This window comes from Rhipicephalus sanguineus, chromosome 11, assembly GCF_013339695.2.
Source record: "Rhipicephalus sanguineus isolate Rsan-2018 chromosome 11, BIME_Rsan_1.4, whole genome shotgun sequence".
Classification (NCBI taxonomy): Eukaryota; Metazoa; Arthropoda; class Arachnida; order Ixodida; family Ixodidae; genus Rhipicephalus; species Rhipicephalus sanguineus.
This window is the reverse complement of record NC_051186.1, coordinates 73,081,396-73,103,767: the sequence shown is the minus strand read 5'-3', so window position 1 is coordinate 73,103,767 and position 22,372 is coordinate 73,081,396. Positions and strand designations below refer to the sequence as shown.

At 46.0% G+C, this 22,372-nt stretch overlaps 1 protein-coding gene across 3 annotated transcripts; it reads right to left on the bottom strand.

Annotated features, from left to right (window-relative positions):
• Positions 1-31: 31 nt before the first annotated feature.
• On the bottom strand, positions 32-22,154 carry LOC119373272 (uncharacterized). Of its 3 annotated transcripts, XM_037643292.2 has the most exons (3): positions 4,335-4,418; positions 3,775-3,849; positions 32-632 (listed from the first exon to the last, which is right to left on the bottom strand). In XM_037643292.2, exons 2-3 carry the CDS (start codon positions 3,845-3,847, stop codon positions 85-87), a joined length of 621 nt encoding a protein of 206 aa, XP_037499220.1. In that variant the 5' UTR covers positions 3,848-3,849; positions 4,335-4,418; the 3' UTR covers positions 32-84. The 3 variants fall into 3 exon arrangements, with proteins under 3 accessions (XP_037499220.1, XP_049276349.1, XP_049276350.1); XM_049420392.1 differs by lacking the exons at positions 3,775-3,849; positions 4,335-4,418 and adding an exon at positions 22,074-22,131 and having other exon boundaries at positions 37-632; XM_049420393.1 differs by lacking the exons at positions 32-632; positions 3,775-3,849; positions 4,335-4,418 and adding exons at positions 19,895-20,493; positions 22,074-22,154.
• Positions 22,155-22,372: the final 218 nt, after the last annotated feature.

Sequence of the window (22,372 nt, the reverse complement as noted above, 5' to 3'; positions counted from 1 at the left end):
AAATGTGTCAGGACTTGGTATTCGTAAGGTGTTTATGTTTTATCTCGCTGCTAGGACTCTTACGTTTTTATCCGTGGGTGCATTTCACTCATTGATCAAGCGCAAACCTTTGTTAATATTCTCGAAAAATAGCCCCATCCAATGTTCCTCCATGATGCTTGGCAAGAGCGCACTCAAGACTTCGAACACGCCGCGCACCACACGGCCAGCCCCTTCGACTTCGATTCGGACACTCTGCGTGATAACAGGGAGTGCGCGGTCAAATTCCAGCTTCAATCCCGATGCAGAAGATTCGATGACGCGAAACTGCAAGGTGAACCGCGTCAACCCAGCACGAGCCGTGACGCGTCCTTCATCGCCCGAGCAAGACTTCCATGGCGACCAGAAGTGCGTATCACCATCGCTGAAGAAGTCCACTTGCACCATGCGAGTTCCGTTGGCACAGAAGGGAATTGCGGGCCCGAACTGGCGCAGTTTGGTCAGACCGTCGACAGTGAGCCCGCCAACTTCAATTCCAGGGAACAGTGGGCGGTAACCTTGCGGACCAGACTCCATACCCTCGGGAAGCCTGGCGATTAGCCTGGAAAATGCTTCATCGTCTATGGTGACGTCCGCAAACTCACATGGAGCATCTGTAAAAAAGAAATGTTGAGCAGTGAACGTTTCGCTGATATCAGGAAAGAAATGTTGCCGTCAAGTGGAACCTCTCGAATATCGACTCACAGTACTAGGAGTATTGTGTGCCTTGTTGAGAAAGTGATCATGCGGCGTTTCCGAGAAATATCCCTTCATTATGCAGAAACGGCTATAAAAACTCACAGGAGTCCTTATGCATTCACTTAAGACGACTTGAAGCCGAAAGCCATCTTATTCTTCTCAGTCGATGTATTGATCGCATCCCGCCATCCTCTGAAAGCTTTGCGCACCTAGCGTGGTTTCGTATTGCCTCCAGGATCGTAGGTACCTCACCAGGTTTTGCACTGCATCCGTGATCTGCCCACTTTTGACCAAGCTGAGATGTGATGTGATCACATCACGGCACGCGACGTGACGTTGCGCCAAAATTTCTGACGTCATGATGACGTCAGAAATTTTGGCGATCTGTGACGTCATAACTTGTTCATGACTGTTCATGATCTGACAGTCGGCGCCGACGCCGACCGTCCGATTTCGCTAAGGCATTTGATTTTGACTTAAAATGCTAACAGCGGCACGCAGTTGCTTGCATTTTAACGTGCACTTCTTACAGTACCTGTATGTATGTATGTATGTGTGTATGTATGTATGTATGTATGTATGTATGTATGTATGTATGTATGTATGTATGTATGTATGTATGAATGTGAAGAAATCTCCCATCCTCCATCCGTGGTTTTGCTAATGCAGCTGCAGTTGCAGTTCACACTTGACATGGTACGAATAGCGCATGCTGGGAAATACAAAATTGTACTGCCGTTACAATACGAAGACTTGAAATGTAACAAAGGCAAACCAGAGTACCACGTCATTCTGTGTATAATTGGTCCAGCCAGAAAGTTTCTCTAGAACTCGAGGCACCTCTAGCAGAGTTCCCACTAAATCAAATGAAAAATTATTTTTGTCTTCTGGCACAACCGCTGCATCCTTGCACTAATTCCACAAAATGTTAAGACTTGGCTGTGCCAAGGAACAGCTCACGCAGAGGTTACTGTGCATGTAGATTTCCTTTCTCATTTGTTGGCTTCATTTTTTTTCTCCTTAGCCAATTGCCCGCTAGAGAACAGCCAAATGGAGTATTTGATTATTCTCTGAGACATATTCTCCCAGACAGTCGCTTTGCAACGCGCTTGATAAATTGGATGACCGAACTCTTTCGGAAGAAAGAATCGTGCGCCACCGACAGGACTTACCGTCACAGAAGAAGGCTGTGCAGGCGCTAATGCACTTTCTGTGTTCAACAGGTCTATTAGAACGGCTCTGATAGGACGTCCTGCATGTGTGTGCAGTGTGCATTTGTTTTGTTTTGTTTTTATTTTATCTCACTCTCTTTCCGTCCCTTTTCTGACCCCTATTTCCCCACCCCTGTGGAGGGTAGCAAACCGGTTATTACTAGAAGGTTAACCTCCATTCCTCTTCCTTTTCATCTATTTTTCTCTCCTTGAGACATTCAGTCTGTCTATCTATCTATCTATCTATCTATCTATCTATCTATCTATCTATCTATCTATCTATCTATCTATCTATCTATCTATCTATCCATCTATCTATCTATCTATCTATCTATCTATCTATCTATCTATCTATCTATCTATCTATCTATCTGTTTAGGTAAGAAACAGCCGCCGTGAAAATATTCCGCCATTCTGTCAGAGGCAGCACACCTTGACGACCAACCTCGTTTACGCCATTCCGTCTGTCGTGTGCTTCATAACATATCGCTCACCACTAAGACTGCGCGGTAGGAATAGTGATGTATTTCATATCGCAAAAAGTAATTTAAGCTTGACCACTTTTGTCTCGAACTGCAGTTTGAAGAAACGTAAGAAGTTGTGGCTCACTGTATGACTTGCAGTGCCCAGATGAAGGGCCACATCCCTTGCGTGCTCCGTTTATTTTTTTCTTGCGACAGCAATTATATGGACAGCCTCGACGGGTTTTTGCCGTCACCGTTGCCGTCGCCGTCACCGTCATGCCCTTCCGGTATGAAGTCCAAATTGATAAGATCCCCCCGCGCATTGTATGTTCTACCGCGAATAAAAGCGCGCCAGCGGGGGCGATGAACGAGGCCGAAGCAGCGATCAAACGAGCCGCCCATTTCCGTTTATCGGAGGGTGCATGCGACGACATCACCCCGCTCGGGAGGCCTGCCGTCGGAGCGCACAGGAAACGCCCCACCCGTCTTTAATGACCATGATAAAACACACGGTGGGGGGTGGGGAGGGAGGTTGTCGCGCGAGGAGCCACTTTGAACATTGAATCTAGGGGCCCGGTCGCGATCGCTGGCGCGCGTACTATCTCGAAAGCCAGCACAGCGGGCGGCTCGTATACCCTTCTACGTGCTGCGCTCTCAACGCGAAGTGACTATGCGGAGAGTATCTCTCCCTGGAGCAGCCGTATTCTCTTACACCAGCGTTTTGTAGTTACGCAAGATCGGATAAAAAACAGTTAGCTGCCAGCCCAACTTCGTGTAAAACTACAATTTGTTCCTATCGCATTCATTGCTTCGCCCTTGGGGTGAAACTGTGACTTTTTTGCTTCTTATTTGCATATGAATAGTAGGTGGAGGTGAACATTATGGAAAGAAATAATATGTGAGAAAGACTGCAGTGTGTACATTAAGAAATAAATATCTGTGCAGTTATTGCTACGATATCGGCAAGCTATGTTCGAGAAAATGCCTCGAGCCGCCATTATCAAGCACTGCTTAGATGGCACATCACACGTTGAAAACTCACTTCGGCGGTAACGTGTGATTTCACTAGGCAATGCACGTAAAAAGTGCTGTGGTTCAACAGAGATGGTATTTGAAAAAGTGCTTTGAAGTTTAGTCGCACGTACGGACCAGTCCGCAGTGTATCCACGTATATACGCCTCAATGCTGACAGTACAATCGGAGGCTACTAAGGAAGCTTCTTAATAAGAATATCCACGAGCATCTTTTAGCAGTAATGCGTAATATGGAACTCTGCGCAGTAATAATGATGTCGCGATGAAATACTACCAGTATCGAGTTCGCAATATTAGCGTTCAAGATCACCTGAAAGACGTGGAAAAAAGATGAAGATCACAACTTACCGGTCCTGTAGACCATTGCTCCACAAGAAGACGCCAGGAAAGCGACTACAGCAATCACTTTCGACAACTCCATATCTGCGGGCGAACAACAACAGATATTTGAAAGTCATCAAAAGCTGTATTTGCGGAATGGAGTACATATTAGACCACTCGCGTAATATGCCATGAAACAAATTATAAAAATATTATGGTAGTTCATTCTCTGCTATCGTTCTTCTGGAGTAATGACACATGTGACAAAGCATAACTGTAAATGCTGAGCCTTGTAGTTCAAGTGTCACGCCGTTTTTCAGAGCGTAATGGCATTTCTCCATAATAAATGTGAAGTTTTATCACACCAGCTATGCCAGAATATTGAGTGAACAATAGGCGAGTCATTGGTCAGGGTTGAGGAACGTGGCAGTAAAGCAAAATTTTTGTTTTACTTTACCACGAGTTCAACCACTAAAACGAGTTGATATTTACAAACCACTGTAAGCCGATTGTAGCGCTGCTTGAAGCAGCAGCGGGGCAAAAATTTAGCACGCGATATGGCGAACAGCTTCATGCAGGCGGCTTACCTTCTGAGTGCAGCTTTCAGGCGGGTTGTTTCTGCTTGGATGATTAGCGCAGTAACCCGATTGCTCGTCCACTGATACGATCACTGCCACAAGACCACTGCACAATCTGCGAGAGCTACTGAACCTCGCTTGTGTCGAACGGCTTTATAAAGCGCAAGTTCTCGACGTCTATACTTCTCTGATAAGTTCATGTCCTGTAGAACTTGCAACGTCTGCAACGCTCGGCGTCACCCCGGTTGCAATCTTAACGGTGCGCACAACTACGCCCGCTGCTTCCGATGCTGCTTTATTGCCTCGAACAAGGGCCTATTGACCGCGTCGTCGGTGACGCGTGCACGGAGATTGCAACCCAAAATAACAATCGCGGGCGCACGCCATGGCACCCCTTCGCTATCAGCGTGAAACCAGGGTGCTTATTTGGGCGCACGCTTAAAGCTATATCGTCAGCGGCTAATTGGAGAGATCCGGTCCTTGACATTCAGCTTGCGTACTACGTCGCACGTTTCCCTTGAGGCTGGTTGTGCGAACAGTGTTGCGCGGCTGCTGAGACTGCTTGTGCAGAGGCCTCGCACTCTCGAATAATTTTTTTGTTCAATATAGTTAACGACTTGCCTTCATAGCTTTGTAGGGATTCACATACGTACATTATGCATTTGGAAGCTTTGAGATCTTTCAGAAAGCCTCGATGTACTAAATGAAAGGCAGCGTTTTACCTCATAGAACATGCATGAGAAGCCCCCTATAAAAAGACTACATGTTGCCACGTGCGCTTCTTTAATATTTTTGCTGTATTCGGTTTTCGGCCACAAAGACTGTCAGCAACGCTCAGCGCGAACCGCGCCTCATTGTTCGAAAAGCTTCGCGATCATTGTAGATCGTTTTGTTAAGACTGCGCGCAAGACGCGCACACTCGAGCTTATTCTAGAATTTGCGCGACAGCCAGCGATAACGCTGGAATATTCGACGGCACATGTTTAAATGCCGACGCGCTTCACCGCTTGTCAGTTGATCGACGGTCGACGCTCTGTTCGCCGCTATCAGTGTATAGCTGTAATTTGAGTTTCAGTTTCCCGGCCACAAGTTCGGCCAAATAAAGAGTTTCATCTCTGACGTGCTGACTGCTGCCTTCGTCGACGTCACGACCACGTCACAATATAATAAACCCAGTGAAAGCGTAGAAAACATTTAATTTTATTGTAGTAATGAAGGGATACAAAGAAACGACGTACTTGAAAAGGCTCGGAAACACAGCCCCTAAAGAAAGGCGAAGAAACACAGGACGACGCGCTATTAGCAACTGAATGTTTTTATTCAGAACGCACATTTATATAACGCAATCCTAATAATCCCTCGCCATTCACGATCGTTAACGGACTGTTACCTAAAGAAGCACGTCATCTGCTGGCACGTGTTATTGTAGGAACCCCGCAGCAGATGACGTTCTGCTTTAGGTAACAGTGCGTATCGGTCGTCGTGGCGGGGGCTCACTGGGATTGCGTTATGTAAATGCGCGTTCTGGATAAAACATGGGAACCATCGTTAAAGGCGCAACACCACACAACACAAGAGAAGACCAGACGAGCACAGGCGCAAACTAACAACTGATTTATTGAAGGCAGATCTCCAGGCATATATACCAACAGGCTGCGCAGGCGCAACGTCACAACAATCCTCGGAAAACATCAAAAAACAAAAATATCGCGAAAGAAAATCAATTTCAGCTTTGTAAAGCGCAATGGAAGTGTCGCTGACACACGCCTCACCTGCTTTCCTGATTAGAAACGCTTCTAACGTTTCACGAGCCGTTTTTTGTGTGCTTCTACCTACTATTTTTGCGCTTTGGAAAACGTGGTTCACAATTCGGGCATGTCATGCAATGGTCGACAAGATGGCTTCGCTCTTGTTAATTGATTTCTTGCGTGTTCCCTGAGCCGGTCATTGAGGCAGCGCCCCGTCTGGCCCCGATATATACTTTGCCGCAGGCAGGGGAATCTCGTACACGACGTTGCTGGCACACTGAACGAAACGTCGTTCATGGTTCTTTTTGCAGCTCCCTTTCCTCCGCACAGGTGGTGCGGACGGCTTCAGCTGAGCGAGCTTCTGGGGTCGTCTTGTCTGTTGCTGAGGACGCTGCTTAAGAAGTTGAAGCACCGTTGCTACTCAGATGCCGCGAAGCCCCTGGTGGGCGCCCAGAGGCCAGAAGTGGTGCCGTACATGCATAAGGTCACACATAGCCTGAAAAAAGTGGCTAGCCGGTTCAACGTGCCTTTGGCTTTCTCGGCCCCCCAGAAGCTCGCTCAGCTGAGCCGTCGCACCACCTGTGCGGAGGAAAAAGGGAGGCTGCAAAAAGAACCATGAACGACGTTTCGTTCAGTGTGCCAGCAACGTCGTGTACGAGATTCCCCTGACCTGCGGCAAAGTATATATCGGCCAGACGGGGCGCTGCCTCAATGACCGGCTCAGGGAACACGCAAGAAATCTAATTAACAAAGAGCGAAGCCATCTTGTCGACCATTGCATGACATGCCCGAATTGTGAACCACGTTTCCAAAGCGCAAAAATAGTAGGTAGAAGCAGACAAAAAAACGGCTCGTGAACGTTTAGAAGCGTTTTCTAATCAGGAAAGCAGGTGAGGCGTGTGTCAGCGACACTTCCATTGCGCTTTACAAAGCTGAAATTGATTTTCTTTCGCGATATTTTTGATGTTTTTTGATGTTTTCCGAGGATTGTTGTGACGTTGCGCCTGCGCAGCCTGTTGGTATATATGCCTGGAGATCTGCCTTCAATAAATCAGTTGTTAGTTTGCGCCTGTGCTCGTCTGGTCTTCTCTTGTGTTGTGTGGTGTTGCGCCTTTAACGATGGTTCCCATGTCTGAACACCAACTAGCCCAACAGTCAACTCTCTTACTGGATAAAACAATTCAGTTTTAGTGGCAAGTCGTCACGTGTTGCTTCGCATTTCTTTCGTGGCTCTCCTTCCGCGCCTTTTTAAGCATGAATCCGAACCAACCAGCCCCGCTTTCAGTCGTGCTAAAGAAGCGACAGCTCCCGTAAACCAAGCTGCTTTCTTTGAAGCAGGTTGTTCTTCTATTGGCCACTTTCCAATTTACTTTATGGTAAAATAAATGCTCCTGAAAGAAACAAGTAATAGTCTATTTGCTTTTTTACCCCCCTATTCTCAAACAAGCCTTCACCCTTCATTTGACCGAGCTTCACTCTGACCGAATTTCAGCCTTCACTTGACCGAGCTAAGCACAGCGACGCCGCTCGACTGAAAATGGCTAAGCGGTTCGAACGAAATCATGCCGGCTATCGCTGATATGCGATGAAGATTCCTGCCGAAAGGTGGTTCTGCCATCGACATTCTCGAGACGAGGTGGAGCCAAGGTGGAGCGCCGAATGAAGCGACGTTCTAAAATACGGTAGTTAGTCTTCCTGATCTGATGGCTTCGTATGCTTGTGCCTAACAAAAACGGGCGTTTGATCGCTTCCGCTTCTTCGACAACATCATCAACTATCCCTGCTGCAAGATAATGCAACGACGAATGCCAGAAATCCCAGATGTCTTACACAATTCAATGAGATCCTTGAAGTTGCCGAAGTAGCAAGACTGAGGATATAGTCGCGGAGTCGTGACGTCGTCGAAGGCAGCAGTCGGCGTGACTAAAATGAAACACTTTATTTGGCCGAACTTGTGGCAGGGAAACAGAATGTGAACTACAGCAGTACACACTGTACACTAATAGCGGCGAAACACAGCGTAGGCCGTCGAAAAAACTGATCTGCAACAAGGCACGTCGGCATTTATACATGCGGCATTGAACATTCGAGTTTTATTGCTGGTGGCCGCGTTAGACAATGAATAATCTCAGCTGTCCGCGTTTTCGCCCTCAAGCCTATAAGAAGATTCTAACATAATCTGGAAGGTTATGTTAGATCGCACAGTGCACGGTGAGGCCCGTGTACTGTGCGATGTTTTCGGAGCCTTCCACTACAGTGTGCCTTATGATCACACCGTGGTTTTCGCACGTAAAACCCCAGACACAATAACAGCAAGGTGCTCTTAATGGCAGCGTGGAAGGACGGTAACCATCAAGCCACTACCGCCCTCTCACAGTGGCAGGGTTGCCCAGAATTCGTTCATTATGCAAGTTGAGAAACTCCCCAGATGACCCAAGTATCAGAATCTGGACTGGTCATTCGCCGAAATCGCGGAGCTCACGACAAATTGCAGCGTCACCTGTCGGTGCGAAGTTGCGCATACTTCTGCTATTCAACTTTTGCAGATGATATAACGGCCACACGAGTGTTCACTCTTTCTCAAAAGTACTTTTCTTAATTCGCACCGCCGTAGGTCGCACTGTGACAGCATGGACGACGCTGATATGGTGTGTTTTTTATTGTCCTAGACTGGCGGCGTGTCGATTCGTTAATATCCACATATTTGTCCACGGCATGTCCGCGTTTCGGAACGGAGTTTCCAACGGTTATGATTGATTAACTCTGGGCTTGTCCTCACACACAGATCACATGGGGTGATGGCCGTAGTCAGATCATATCGCACTCGAGGTCACTATAAGTCATCACGGTGACGATTAGAGTTAGCGTTTCTTGCCTTCGCTGTTCATATCATTTCCATCGACATAAGCAGGCTCCGTTATCTGCACGTTGGTCCTATCTCTAAAAATATGGTTAATTTAGACTGAAAGCCATGGTAAGCTCTTCGGAAGAGATCCCTGTGTTCTGTAGAGTTTTATAAGATTTTTGAAGACTATAGTCTTTGTTGGGAATTTTAAACGCAGAAATTTTGGTATGTCTGTCTGTATCTCACCCGATTCAGCCACCCGGCCAAAGTTTAACCATTTGCTGAACGCCCAGCCATCCTGAACTGGTAGTGCCGTTCATACTTGTGAGCTTTGTCGATCAAAAAGCTAATGTTACGCATATCTGAGGTGCAACATCAATACGTAAGTATTAGGTGGTATGTTCTTTTACTAGAAAATACATAGATTCGTAATTCTAAAGACCCTAGCGTTTCTTAGGCTGCGCGGGAAATGGTAGTCCTTTTTGGGCTGCGCTGCAAACGCGACGCTGTGAGCCAGACGCGGCGACTGAACATAGAGGAGGAGACTCATGTAGTACGGCCGGCAGTAGACTATCCTCTTTCGACGACATTTGCAGCGAAGCACGCAGATACGCGGATGCTTCTTTTTTTTCTGCGAGGCCCAGGATCAGTAGTCAGGGTGATTTAATTGCACTCAACCTTCGAGCTGCAAGTTGTTCTGCTAGCGCATGCATTTTACCTCAAATATGTTGCATAATTTGCCTCACCTGCGTTTCTGCCCCTTTCTATAGCCTCACATCAAAAAACAGAAATGTTGAATAGCACAATTACATTTTACGAGGCACACCTTTTAATAAATTTAGCACGATAGACGTGACAGGCATAACTCAAAGAGACAGAAAGACAGCAGAATGGATCAGAGAACAAGGAGGGGTCGCTGATTTTATAGTAGATATTAAAAGAAAAAAATCGACATGGGCAGGACACATCGTTATGAAAGTTAACCGGTGGTGATGAGTACATAGAATGATGTGCTCATTCACCATCGGTTGCCCGAAGAAGCCATAACATACAGATAGGAACACAAATCAAAACATTTGCTCAGTGTAAATAGTTTTAATCACTTTCTTGCAGGAAATGTAAGTATACAAACAAATGTGTTCATCGGAAGGTGGTGTTCCTAAGGTGCTTAAATGACCATTTCATGTTGTAACATTGATTTTTTTTCCGTGAGCCCATTTCACTCATTGATAATGCGGAAGGCCTTGTTGACATTTAGGGAAAATTCCTTGTTCCAGAATGCTTCCGTAGGACTTGGCAAGAGTGCGCTCAATATTTCGAACGTGTGACGAACTGCACGTCCTGCCCCTTCGACTTCGATGCGGACATCCTGCGTAGTGACGGGCCGGAAGCGAAAAGTTCAAGTTTGACGTCGGTAGCAGAGGACTCAACAATGGCAAACTGGAAGGTGAACCGCGCAAAGCCGGCGCGAACAGTGATGCGTCCTTGATCGCCCGAGCAAGTCTTCCACGGCAACCAGAATTGCACGTCACCATCACTGAAGAAGTCAACTTGCACCATGCGAATTCCGTTGGTACAATAAGGAATCGCAGGCCCCAACTGACGCAGTTTGCTCAGGCCATCAGCAGTGAGCCCGCCGACATCAAGTCCTGGAAGGAATGAGTGGTAAACCTGGTGACCAGACTCCACACCCTCGGGAAGCCTGGCGATTAGCCTTGAAAATACTTCCTCGTCTATGGTGACGTCCGTAAAGTCACATGCGGCATCTGTAAGAATAAACGTAAAGCAGTGAATATTTGCCTCATGAAAGAAAAGAAAAATTCCACAAGAAGGATCTTTTCATGCACTGCTGTGGCTCTATGGTAGAACATGTGCTTGCCACGCAAAAGGCCTGGGTTTGATTCCCACACAGACCGAGCATTTTGATCTTTATTTATTTCCATTTTGGCTCACAGACAAGGCCGATATTTCTTGCACAACCAGCGACGGCGACACAGGCATTTCTGCGAAACGAGCTGTTTAACGCTATCACGTAATATCGAAAATTTGGTTCCCAACTTACCCCTTTTGTAGGCCATCGCTGTACAAGAACACGCAAGAACAGCGACCACAGCAAGCATTTTCATTGGTTCAGTCATTGCGAATATACCAGAAAAATGTTCTAGGTAAAAAACAAAAGTTATGTTTGTTAAATAGATGGTAGTACTACACCAGGGGCGTAGCCAAGGGGGGGGGTTGGGGGGGTTCAAACCCCCCCCCGAAATTTTTCAGTTTTGCTTGCGTATATAGGCATGCACACATACAAACGCACGCACGAACATATATAAAGTATGGTTGAACCCCCCCCCGAAAAAAATTTCTGGCTACGCCCCTGTACTACACTGACTTTAATTACACATGTGAAATACTGAAGCATGCTTCATGAGGGGGCTGGCTGGTATTGCATGGCGAACTGAACGGCGTGAAAGCGGCTAGGAATAGACGGTCAGCGCTTACCTTGTTCGGGCACTTTTCTTCTCCACATTTGCGCTGTCAATTTTAACTTGTGAACATTGCAAGTTTCTTAATTTTCTGCTGCAACCCTTAGTAATATAGTGATCCACATCACAGGGAATATATCACCTATAAACCCTGGTTCCTGTGTCTTGGATTTCACGCTGTCGTACAACCCATAATGAAGTTTTCTCGCTTTCAGCATAAAGACGAATCCCGTTCCAGAACCTTGTGTTCACACCAGCAATAAGTGCAAATTGTGCCACAGTATACTGACAAGAATTTGTAGGGGGTCTTTTTTTCATGCTCACAGCTTGACATGAGTAATTCACTTGAACTGAACCAATTGATTCGAGCAGAAGTAATCAGAATACAAGACGAGAAAGAGCCATTAGAGCGGTGTTCGAAAACTTGCTTTGGGGATGCGGTGCTTCCTAATGCACTACAGTGGTATTTAGTGTAGACGAACGTACTGAGCATCGTTTGCGTCCAACCGTTTTATAAAGCGAGGTTCGCGACATCTGTAGGTCTCTGATAAGTTCGTGTTTCGTCGACGTCGCAACCCTTGCCGTGTTCGGCGTGGCCCCACTTGCAATATCATTGGCACGTGCCATGACGTGCGCTGTTTCCGTTCGCCGTTTATTGGCTCATACAAGGCCTTGTTTACCACGGTACCAACGACCCACGGAGATCCACACCCAAAATAATAAGCGCGGCCCTCACCGCTATCGACGTGAAACCCTGGTGTTATTGGCGGGAGTCTAAAGCGATATGATCAACAGCTAATTGGAAGGATGCCTTCCTTCGCAATCGGCTTGTGCACTACCCGCGGTTCACGGGCCCTGTGACTCTTGTTACGCGTGCTATATGCCCAGGCATCGAACTATTTAACCTCTCTTTCTCTTTATTAGGGCTATTGAAGTGGTAGAGCATGGAGCAACTAGTTCGAACCCACATCTTGTTAGGTCATAGGCCTCATGTTTCCGAATTGTGTGATACTCACCGTAGGCCCGATGTTTCATCACCTGTCGGAGCAGAATTGTGTATACGTTTGTGATGTACCTTATTGTGTGCAATGTAGCGGCCACAAAGAGCTTTACCCTTTCTCGAAAGAAATTTTCCTAATTGTCTCTGTGGTAGCGGGAGCAATGACGGCATAGACTGCATCGATGCGGTGCTTTTTTCCATTGTTTTGCACGGAGGGCGCGTCATTTTGCTAACATCCACAGATGTGTCTGTCGACATGCCCGGGTTGTGGATGGCAGATTATGCAGCAGTCATAATTGATTAATTATGGGCTGATGGGATTAATTAAATGCCATCACTTACACAACGTTTTAGATGGGAAGTATCTTAAGGCGGAGCTCAATTCGGTGGTGGTGGTGTGCGGCGTGACCACCCTTACTGCGCATGCGCATACCCTCTACACACATCCTCTCCACTCTCCCTCTCCCCTTCCCCTCTCCACTTTCCTATCCCCTTCCCCTCTCCACTTTCCCTCTCCCCTTACCCTCTCCACTTTCCGTCTCCCCTCCCCCTTTCCACTCTTCCTCTGAAACGCGGGCTAGACCAACGTCTAGGTGGCGTTGGCTAGACATGCCGAAATCCTCTCCTGCGCAACGCCGCGATGAGCTCGAGCGCATGCGCGTCCCCTCCCCTTCTCTATCCTCTCCTACGCTGCTCCCCTCTCGCCCGCCTGTCGACCGCGTTCCCCGCTCGCCCTGTGAGAATTAACGGCCAGGCTAGATGGAAGATACGACGCGCGTAGCGTCCCTCTTCGCGTTCCACGACGCGAGGTCGGTAGCATGCCCAACGAACGCCAACGGAACGCGATCGTGCAAGTGCTCCGGCTTCGCATCGCCTCATGGTCCCCTTTAGCGGGAGATGGTGTAATTTTTATTATCTCCTCACTGTCCAAACTGAAAAATTATCGCTAACTTAGGAATAACGCCAAGGAAACCCTTTAAATGTTGTCCTTGTGTTCTGTGCAGTGTTATCACACCCTCCTTTCGTTCTTTTTAAACGAACTGCAACTTATTTTCCTCATATTGTGCGTATAACTGGCATTCATACGGAGAGAGCTAATATTAATGCCAATGATAGCACAGCAGGCGTTGTTTCTGACGCGCATGTTCTGCATCATGGGTTTCATGAAAATTTAACGCACGTCATTTCCGTCAAGGAACTGACGTCAGGAAAAGTGACGCCAATTGCCCCAATCTAGGCGATGAAATCATATCTCTTTCATCTCATCCAGGCTAGCGCAGTCTCACAAGGTGGGCATAACATCATTCCAGACAAACATTTGTTCACAGCCTTTCCTTCCGCGCACATCAGCAGACTGGAACCACCTTCCTGTATGGACAGCAGGTCTTCTTTTAGGGGCGAAGCTCCTTAAAGCGGCACCCGTTCGTCCCTCGTAGTCGTAGTGCGTAACCAGTCGTAACGCTAGTACCAGATCTTGACCTCCAAGGTGGTGCCGCTGGAAGACTTTTCCTGTGCGTTGTTGAACAACAAAAAATTCGCAGCGTGCGCGTCAACTAAAAGCCGAATTCTTCTGTCTCTCATTCCCCATTAGCCGCCATTGGCATGTTCCAGTAGGAAACGTTAGTAGAAGTAGAAGTGTAAGTGTTAGCTAAAAGCCAACTTCTTCTGTCTCTCATTCCCATTAGCAGCCATTGTTTACCTCCAAGGTAGTGCCTTGTGGGATTTCTCCTGTGCGTGATTAAACAATAAAAATTTTGTTCAAAACGCCGTTGATTGATGAAATAAACCAACGAAAGACGCCAGATGTTTTCTAAAGCAATGGTTTTCTAAACAATGAAAATTCACAGCGTACATGTAAAATTAAAGTGAGCTGCAAGTCGTCATAACTCTCATCGAACCTTTAGTATAAACGCGCCCGATCTCACGTCGGTGATGATGTACTGGGCAGAATTCACGGAAGATTCACTGTTTACCGATGAACCTCCGCAGCTTCGCCCACTCATCATCACTGACTTCGTGGATATGCTGTGATTTTTTTCAGTAATAACGTAGTAAATTGGATACTAAGGGTGGCAAAATGTCTTAATTTGTGCTATATTGCCTTCTTATTAACGCGATAGCAATAAATGTCTCGTTTCACAGAAATTCCGGTGTCTGCGTTACTGTCTGTGAGCGAAAAATCATCATCTTGTCCGTGACCGAAATTCGAGCAAGATGCAAACAAAATAAACAACAAAAACCTTAGGTTCGAGTGAGAATCGAACACCGGCTGTCTGCGTGGCAAGCAGGTGTTCTGCCACAGAGCTACGCTGGTACTTGAATCTGCTGCGGAAAAAAAACACTATACTAATATAATGCAGTAGAAGGTGTCTCCTTAACGCATGTAATATTCCGTGGCAAAGCCTAGGACCACGCCAGGCGTCAAACATATGAATTGCGCAAAGCGTGGGTGTTTTAAAGGCCCATCGATTACTAAGCGATCATACATATTTAGTCATGATCTGCTGCAAAGGCATCAACAAAGTGGACAGCTGCGTATATAGGTTCGCCTGTTTGCTTACGGACGTGCAGTGGGCCCTTCGCTGATTCACAATAAGAAGAACTATGGCCTGGTGGGCACCGAACTACTGTACTTGCAGTAGATATTCTAGGCACGGTTAAGGCATGCACCGAGAACGGAAGCCAGGGTAGCAATTGAGAAGGCGATGTGCACGGGGCCCGATTATGCTATCGCGTTCTACTCTTGAAGGTGAAGCTCGAGTTTTATAAGTTTTTAAATACAAAGCATTTCTTAGCGAACCTCAGCCAATTTAGCCGTTTCTATCTATCTATCTATCTATCTATCTATCTATCTATCTATCTATCTATCTATCTATCTATCTATCTATCTATCTATCTATCTATCTATCTATCTATCTATCTATCTATCTATCTATCTATCTATCTATCTATCTAGCCGCCTACGTCTGGTCACTCTCCTGGTCGTCTCCATAATTTGTAATATACCAAAATTGGCATAGCAGGGGATCAGCGTACGGCGAACATGATTCACTGGTCATGACATGAATAACGCAAAAACCTGTCGCGTACGTTATGAAATGCTTTTCCTCAGTCACGTGTGGCACATACCCACATGCCACAGTTCATGTTATATGAGTATGCGCAACAGGTGATTCACAGTCTCAATCAACACAATAATGGCCAACATACACAACAATGAAAAGCAACGAAAGTAATGTAGCTGAAGGCAGAACACCCGTGGAAGACGCTCGAGTGTCATCCACACGTCTACGTGGTCCGCCAGAATGACGCCGCCTTCTCTTCATTTCATATGAGGCTGGGCGCTGGCCTCATGCTGACTGAAGATGATGTTATATTGATCGATAGGCCCTTTGCGACACGCGAAGAAGCCGACGCTAAGTGTCCCGATGGCATGCGGCTATACTACAGCAATGCGGACGTCGACCGCTATAACCCACGTTGCCTCGACGCTGCGGACAACGAGTTATGTCATCCCGCATGCGATAATATAACTGGCTATAAGAACGAGCTGGTACACAGGGATGCCTTGAACAAGGTGGCGAACATGAACGCAAGCGACATGGGCACCCTGCCGGCCTCAATTTACCTGAGCATCGGCAAGCCGTACATGATAACGGCCAACATCGACGTAAGCGACGGCCTCGTTTATGGCAACATGAGCACCTTGTGGTACATTGAGCGTGGCGAAAACGACTACCTCTTGCAAATGTGGCTTTAATTTTCAATGTCTACGGCAGGCATTGTCGTCCCAGCCAGGATAATGCAAATCACTACCGCACACCTTCAATAGGCTTGGAATGAGTGCCCGTGGGGACTGCAAACCACCACAACCACGACATACACCAGAAAACTATATCGTGTAAAAGGGCACAGTTTCCCCTTGCGCAAGCAAACGCCATAACTATAAATAGGTCACAGAGGGCAGCATATGACCAGGCAATCTTTGGATAGGATAAGCGCCATCCACTGAAGTTGATCTGCGTAGCACGTTCTAGGGCTAACAGCCTCGACGGCCAACGCAAAGGTGACTTCATGTTCGGACATGTCGCCAGCTCTATTGACACAGTCTGTCGACGATATTACCCGGCTAGCAAACAGGCCGCTAGACATTGTCTTGGACTGGGTTACCACCTTCATTCGGTGCCACACCAAAGCAGTCACCCCACGCTCGCCGCTCTATACGTACAGTCTGTACACGCGCACGTGTACGACAACGAACAAGACGATCTACTCACAGAAACTGGCGTGCTAGCACTTTCTGAAACCTGGAGCGATGAGCCCACTGTTCGTCCACCGCTAGCGGCTTCATTGCACATGCGGAAGCGTGGGCACATATAAGAACACGGCGATGCGCAACTTCAACGTAGGACGCATCCCACTTCGCCGGCCGCCAGACACTGAACACACACAGACAAGCAGCGGAATCGGCAAGGTCTGCGTTGAGCACATCAATCACAATTACAAAGATATTGCGCTCCCCACCATGTACGTCAGAACTCTCAAGAACCCCTACCACACACGCACACGGGTTCGTGAAACGTGCTTGCGTTCTCCATTATAGCGGACAAGTATTAGCCCTACATATCGGCTGACGGCGTCTGGTGTTGGTAATACTTATGTTCCGCTTGCCATTGTTACGCAACTGTAAACGACTGGTTATAGAACATATGTGTGACTCTTCAACATATGTGTGTGCGTATACCATTTGCACATATCTTTAGCGCTATTTCATAACGTTTCGCTCAATGTGTAAAAGTACGCTACACTTACCTTCCCGCAGCATGCTTCATATCTCGTCGACTCCTACGGTAGGAGAGATCTGCCAATTTTTTTTGTTTTTGCTGGTATATATTACCACAATATATATAATTGTGTAACCCAAATATGTAACCATTGTATTTTGAATTTTTATTCCATTTTGCTACATTGCATTGTTTATGTAATACCTCTGGCCTTGACCTCATCAATGAATAAATAAATAACGGAAAGATCAACGCTTTCCCTCGTTCGAGGCATACACACCAAACTCAGCGTCTCGCATTCGTGAATCTGCGCACGTCGCACGTACGGGCTGCAAAAAACACTACGCAGTCTTGCCAAAATAGTCGCTGAGATGTAGCAGTGCGCCGAAACAAAGGTGCAGCGACGTCGAAATCTGTGAAGCCAGCCAAATCGCAATACGCGCAGTGAATATTACGTGCATTCCTTATATGCAACCTGCTGCAAGTACTTTCTATGGAAACACATTTGGCTTTCCTGTTAAGAACGATTCCTCTGAAACAGGAATAAACAACCATATTAGTTTGTATTCAGTCTAGGGGCAGTAACGGTGATCTACAATGAAACACCGGCTCCCAAAAACCGACCAGCCGACGGCGAGGTCAGTTTTTTTTGTACTTCAGTTTCTCCTTTATCTCATCCAATGTTCTGCATCCGATCAAGGGCGAATGTTCATGCAGGCCTTATGAAACATGAAATATCGTACAGCGCTGGTTACGTATCCAAACACGCAGCTATTATTTGCATAATGTGGAAGTCAGAGCTGCTTGATCAGGGTAGTTTAGAAGAACTGCAAACCACAGTACTGACTGCACAGCGTCTCAGTCCAGGGAACTGCTACGTGAATGACCGAAAACCCTAAGGCAATGTGAACGATTTTGGTAGTGTGACAATTTCCTACCTAATCCCACAGAGAACCCGTGCCTCCCTATTTCAAAATAAAGAATAGTCTATCCATCCATAGATTCCTTTATTGATTATTTATTTATTTTTATTTATTTATTCAAGGTACCCTGAGCGTCCGAGGGCAGCAGAGAGCAGAGGGGTACCAATGTTAGGTATTAATGCAATACAGTAATATTATAATACAGTAGTGTAGTGCTCCAAAACGTCTGTATCAGATATGCATTGTAAGCTAATTAGGGCTGAAAAAACTTGAAAGCAAGCAGATATATATTACGCGATAAACTTCCCTAGTTAAGCAATGTTAGCTGCAGCCTTGCGATAAAGTTCGTTATAAATCGTTGGCGACGATGACATTGGGAAGGGTGTTCCGTAGCCGCGATTTTTGTGGGAAATAAGAATGGTTAAAAGGATCAGTTTATCCTGTTTGTATTCCGACTATGTAGCAATGATACACGCAGTCGGATGAGTAATGAGGCTGCGAAATCAGGTCATTGTGAAGGGATGGTGATTATATTACTTGCGAAAGAATGTAAGCCTGCTGTTTTCCTGCGAAATGCTGGTGATGTAAGGCATAAGTTGTCTTTCAATAAAGCTATGGTGGAAGCACCGATATGTGTGGAATAAATACATTGAATTCATTTATTTCGGACAAGCTCAAGAGGAAAGATGAGCATTTTATGTTGTGTGTCACACACACCTGCATCATATCCTACACTCTACACCCTAAGCCAAAATCGAGTATTTTGGGGAGTATTTCTGCCACACAACAATAATCGTCATCTGGCTTGCTCGCGTTTCCTTTCTTGAAAACCCAGCTCTCGTCACTTTCCTGTCAAGAATGCTATGTCACGCTGATAACGCGCGCGCCGTTCGTGACCGGAAAGTGCCGCGACCGCGGTGATAACGCGAGGAAAGCACGCGAGGTGGATGACGATTGTTGTTGTGTGGCAGAAACGCTCCCAAAATACTCGATTTTGGCTTAGAGTGTAAGAAAAAAAAAAGAGTATGTGTGACTCCTTTCGGGTGGTCATTACTTGTCACGTATACGACTCTTTAAGGAGGCAGGTTAACTCTCTTGTGGGTCACACGACTCTCCAAAGAGATTATAATGACCCCCAAAGAGAGTTAGTGTGCCTCTTTAAAGAGAGTCATATACGTGGCAAGTCAGGACTACCCGAAAGGAGTCAAAGGACTCTTTCTTTTTTCTTAGACTGTAGTTGGCGGATCACTAATGTCTGGTTAAGTAGTAATCTTAAAGATGATGGTGCCGTAGAAAAGTTGTCATGCACGAAGCGTAGCATGCTGTTAGTTTTATTTATTATGAATTCAGTCTAAAGAGAACAGGTTCGAGTTGCATTTAGGTCACAGGTATTACATGGATATTGTTCAGATGGTAGAATGGAAAGGCCGTGCAATTTTTGTAAACACGTAAAATTTCACATATGTCAATATTTAGTTGTATTCGCCGATTAAGACACCAATAAATCACGAAGCGCAAGTCTGATTGGATATAATTTGAATCGTTATCCCTCTATGCTTCACGATACATCGTCAGCGAACAAGTGAACTCTATCGTCAGCGAACAAGTGAACATGAGAAGTCAGTGAAAAAGATAGGCCGTTAACATGAATAACGCAAACGTAACACGACATGCCTATAAGAACCCAATTACAACCACTTGTTGGGTGTAGATAATTTTATTCACTTTATTGCAATAAAAAGAAGCGCACAAAAAAGTGATCATCTCATGGCGGCGTTCATTAGGGTTTAACTGAAGTTTTCACGTTGAAACATTGATATTTTTTTTCTTTGGGCACATTTCACTCATCGATCATGCGGAAGCCCTTGTTAACATTTCGGGAAAATTCCTTGGTCCAAACTTCTTCCGCAAAACTTGGTATGAGATAGCTCAAAACTTCGAATGCGCCGCGAACCTCACGTCCAGCTCCATCGACATCGATGTGGACACCCTGCATTCCAACGGGCAGTAAACGATCTAATTCCAGCTTCACGCCCGCAGCAGTGGACTCGACAATGCGGAACTGGAAGGTGAACCGCGTGAACATGGCGCGAAGTGTTACGCGTCCTTCATCGCCCGAGCAAGTCTTCCATGGTGACCAGGACTGCACATCGCCATCACTGAAGAAGTCGACTTGCACCATGCGAGTTCCGCTGGTGCAATAGGGAATGGCAGGCCCAAACTGGCGCAATTTGTTGAGGCCCTCAAAGGTTTGTCCGCCCACTTCAAGTCCAGGGAACAATGTGCGGTAACCCTGTGGACCAGACTCCACACTCTCGGGAAGCCTGGCGATTAGCCTGGAAAATACTTCGTCGTCTATGTTGACGTCCGTGAAATCACATTGAGCATCTGCAAGTATTAAAGTGTAGCAGTGAATGTTTGGCTCGTAAAAGAAAAAAACAGAAATTCTACAAAGAGAATCTTGCGACAAGCTACGACTCACAAATAACAGCTGTATTGTTGTGACTGATTGAGAAACTTAACACAGAAAGGTTTCGAAAACTATACCTCGATTTTACACGAACTCTTCAGAAAGCAGCAGCTTAGAGTCTAGCGTGAGCTTCCATGGTATGTATGTATGTATGTATGTATGTATGTATGTATGTATGTATGTATGTATGTATGTATGTATGTATGTATGTATGTATGTATGTATGTATGTATGTATGTATGTATGTATGCATGTATGAAACCAATAGGTGCTCACTACTGTGAGCGGACCCGTTATCCTCATGTTTAGCCTTAAATACCCTGCCAGTGTCTCTTGGGCATAGAAAGCATTACGGTTCGGCCGTTGACGCAGCATTTCCTCAATGAAGTCAGTTCCATACCAATATCGCCGGCATGTTGCCGCTATCGCTGGGTCTGAATACGACGCGCTGGAAGTTACGCAAGTACCCTGCGATTATGTTACGATGACTTTCAACGTAAAAGCGATATTAACGAGATTGAGTCCGTACAAAAGGAAGCTGTTTGTCTTGTGTACTGTAGCTACGATTGTACTTTCTCAACTTCTTTTAATCTCTCTAATCTCAGCTTAACTATCCTGGCAACACATCATCGCAATAGAACCTTAAATTGTTTAGACGGCTTATTAACTTTTCACGCTGTACCCGCTTAGATAAATTGTTTGTTTGTTCGACCTTCCTGCACTTGTAACTCGCGCAATCTTAATCTCTTGTCATTGCAATCTAGAAATCAATTGAACAAATATGCGGAAAATAGGCCCTTAATATAGGACGTTGGAATGAATTGCCTGTAATCGTTCGTTTTTTACCCATGACCAATTTTCTGTCTTCAATTGACATGTGACTCACAACTCCAGCTATATCACATCACGGGCTGTAGTAGGCAGAAATAAAGAAATACATAAATAAATAAGCAAATTATATAAACAAGGGCAAATACGTGTGCCGTTCTATCTTGTGTATAATCGGTACAGCCCCGAAATCTTCTCTAGAACCCGGTTAAACTGAGGGAAAATTCGCCTTGAATCGGACTTGAAAAACGCTATTAGTCTGCTGCCAAAATGCGAACATGAAAGCTCTCATCCAAAACAAATGTTCAAAAGTCGCTGCGCCACGATTCAGCACGGTAAATTACACGTTACACGGAGAAATTTACTTTTATGAGAACAGGCGATCTCTTTTTCCCCGCTCCCTGTCACCGTCATCACATTTTCGTCAGGGTGCTTGTTTCTTCTCTTACGCCTTACTGAAGCAATAAAGAGACACTGGGCGCTTTCTCTGCCTACGAATGGCGGTGTGTAATGGCCATGCATTGCATTGTTCTGTGAGACTCGGTACGCATTCATGATTTGTCTGGCTCGCACATCTCCGCCAATTCTTTCTCTCAAAAGAGTTCGTTCCGTAATAAAACGGCGCCTCCTGACGTTTCGCGTGCAATAAATAATGAGGTTCCCATCTTACCCCTACTGTAGACCATCGCTGCAGAAGAAGACGCCAGGAAAGCGACCACAGCAAGCAATTTCGTTAGTTCCATGACTGCGAATGTATGTGAAGAAATATTCGCAGGTCAACTTTCAAGGTTTTCTATCTGGTTTACATGGTAATTCTAGGTAAGTTGCATATAAAACATATTTTAGTCTGACGCACGGTGTACGAGCGAGCTGGCTGGTATTTCAGCGCGAAAGCGTCCACAAGTAGGCAGTTAGGGTTTGCCACAGTAGGGCCTTATTCCCTTCTCCAGTTTTGCGCTGTGAACGCTT

Excerpts from the sequence above, each read along its gene's own strand:
- LOC119373272 (XM_049420393.1), bottom strand. The coding sequence starts at position 22,146 with ATGGAACTAACGAAATTGCTTGCTGTGGTCGCTTTCCTGGCGTCTTCT. Across the intron at positions 20,494-22,073 it reads AGCGATGGTCTACAGTAGGG|ATGCTCAATGTGATTTCACG; the intron begins GTAAGATGGGAA and ends TAATACTTGCAG.